The 1,524-nt window shown below is 45.6% G+C and overlaps 1 protein-coding gene across 11 annotated transcripts in view; it reads left to right on the top strand.

The window, feature by feature from the left end:
• Positions 1-89: 89 nt before the first annotated feature.
• Positions 90-1,524, top strand: part of snap91b (synaptosome associated protein 91b) — a 34,233-nt gene continuing 32,798 nt past the window's right edge. For all 11 annotated transcript variants that reach the window (XM_014011933.1, XM_014011941.1, XM_014011939.1 and 8 more), the window contains exons 1-2: positions 90-474; positions 573-858. In XM_014011933.1, coding sequence (XP_013867387.1) covers positions 729-858 — 130 coding nt within the window. In that variant the 5' untranslated portion in view covers positions 90-474; positions 573-728. The remainder of the gene's footprint in view (positions 475-572; positions 859-1,524) is intronic.

The raw sequence follows: 1,524 nt of genomic DNA, 5'->3' as shown, positions 1-1,524 counted from the left end.
CATCCTGCGCTGCGCAGCTTTTTGGCGACACCTCCAGGAAGCTCTGCGCATTAATTTTCCTCCGCCCCGCCCCCCACGGTTGGTTTGAGGAGAGAGGAGCCCAGCAGAAAGGAGGAGGCGTCTGTGAGCAGAAAGGAGAAGCAAAGAGGAGCAGTGCGGCTTCTCCCCCACCTTTAATATGAAACAAGCTCTTTTCTCCTGATGCACGGACGCGGCAGGAGATGCAGTCAAAACTGAAGCTGCGACTGACGGGCTGCTGATTTCTGGGATTGAAAGCGTCGCCTTTTTTTCTCTCTCTCCCCTCCAGCCTATAAATATACATATATTTGGTGAAATATTCGCAGCAGAAAGAGCAAATCGCGTTTATTGCTCGCTGGGTGTTACATAACAGAGAGGCTGTCGCTGTCCAAGGTGCTGAAGCCTAGAACCTGGGACGAGCTGAGGACGGGGCGGGTGGGGGATTCACAACCTTGGGTAAGTCTGCAAATCTCGAATTATCTTAACCTSTTTATTTAACGCTGACGAATGAGCTTTTTGATGGCTGAGCTCGTTTTTATTTGCCCACTTTCCAGCCGCACAGAAGGTCACGGGCCTGTGAGTCGTGAGGAGGAGGGAAAGCTCTGCAGCCGCTGAGCAGACGGGAGGGTAACTGGGTTATATTCTGATTTTCCTCCATCAACAACCAACCACCACCATCACCGCTGGTGAAAATACTTTTCTGAGAGAAAATGTCGGGGCAGACGCTCACGGATCGCATCGCCGCTGCGCAGTACCAGCTAACGGGATCAGACATGGCCCGGGCTGTCTGCAAAGCCACCACTCATGAAGTGATGGCGCCCAAGAAGAAGCACCTGGAATGTAAGAGCGCCTCTTTTCCTCCAGCCTTAGTTAGCACGAAGCTGCACGCGCACAGGTCACCACCGTGTTTGGCCAAAAGCGTTATCTTAATTGGGTGTGGTGCCATAAGATGACCATAACTCTGCCAATTTGACATATAATATGCTAAAATTTGGTGTGGTAGTAGCTGAGAGTCATCACAGCGCAAACAAATCCTGCAAGGTGTGTTTGGAACTCTGTGGATAATGAAGTCAACTTAAATGTCTGATGAACCACTGAACAGATTTTAACTGGATACAAATTTATAGCTGATCAGCTTTTTGAGCCAAATCGATTTAAAATGGCAGACACAGTCAACTGACCTCATAACTCACAAAAATGGCTACAATTCAGTCAACTTCATACATAATCAATTAAAACTTTGTGTGGTAGTAGCCGAGAGGCGTGCCCAATACATATTCTGAGCGCTCCCGACTGGGAAAGATTTTTGTTTAAAATCTTGACATTGACTGTTGGAGTCAAACATGTTTGTCTGTTAGCAGAATATTTAAAGGGATCTCCGATTAATTGTAACATTAAACTTTATTTAATAAACATGTATTTTAACTGTAAAATAAAGACTGTAAAAATACTGTAGGATGTTTCGTTTTCATAATTTTCAAACTAAAAGTTTAAAAATATATTACA

Source organism: Austrofundulus limnaeus, unplaced genomic scaffold (assembly GCF_001266775.1).
Source record: "Austrofundulus limnaeus strain Quisiro unplaced genomic scaffold, Austrofundulus_limnaeus-1.0 Scaffold86, whole genome shotgun sequence".
Classification (NCBI taxonomy): Eukaryota; Metazoa; Chordata; class Actinopteri; order Cyprinodontiformes; family Rivulidae; genus Austrofundulus; species Austrofundulus limnaeus.
Note: the sequence above shows the minus strand (reverse complement) of the source record. Positions and strands in the feature narration are given on the sequence as shown.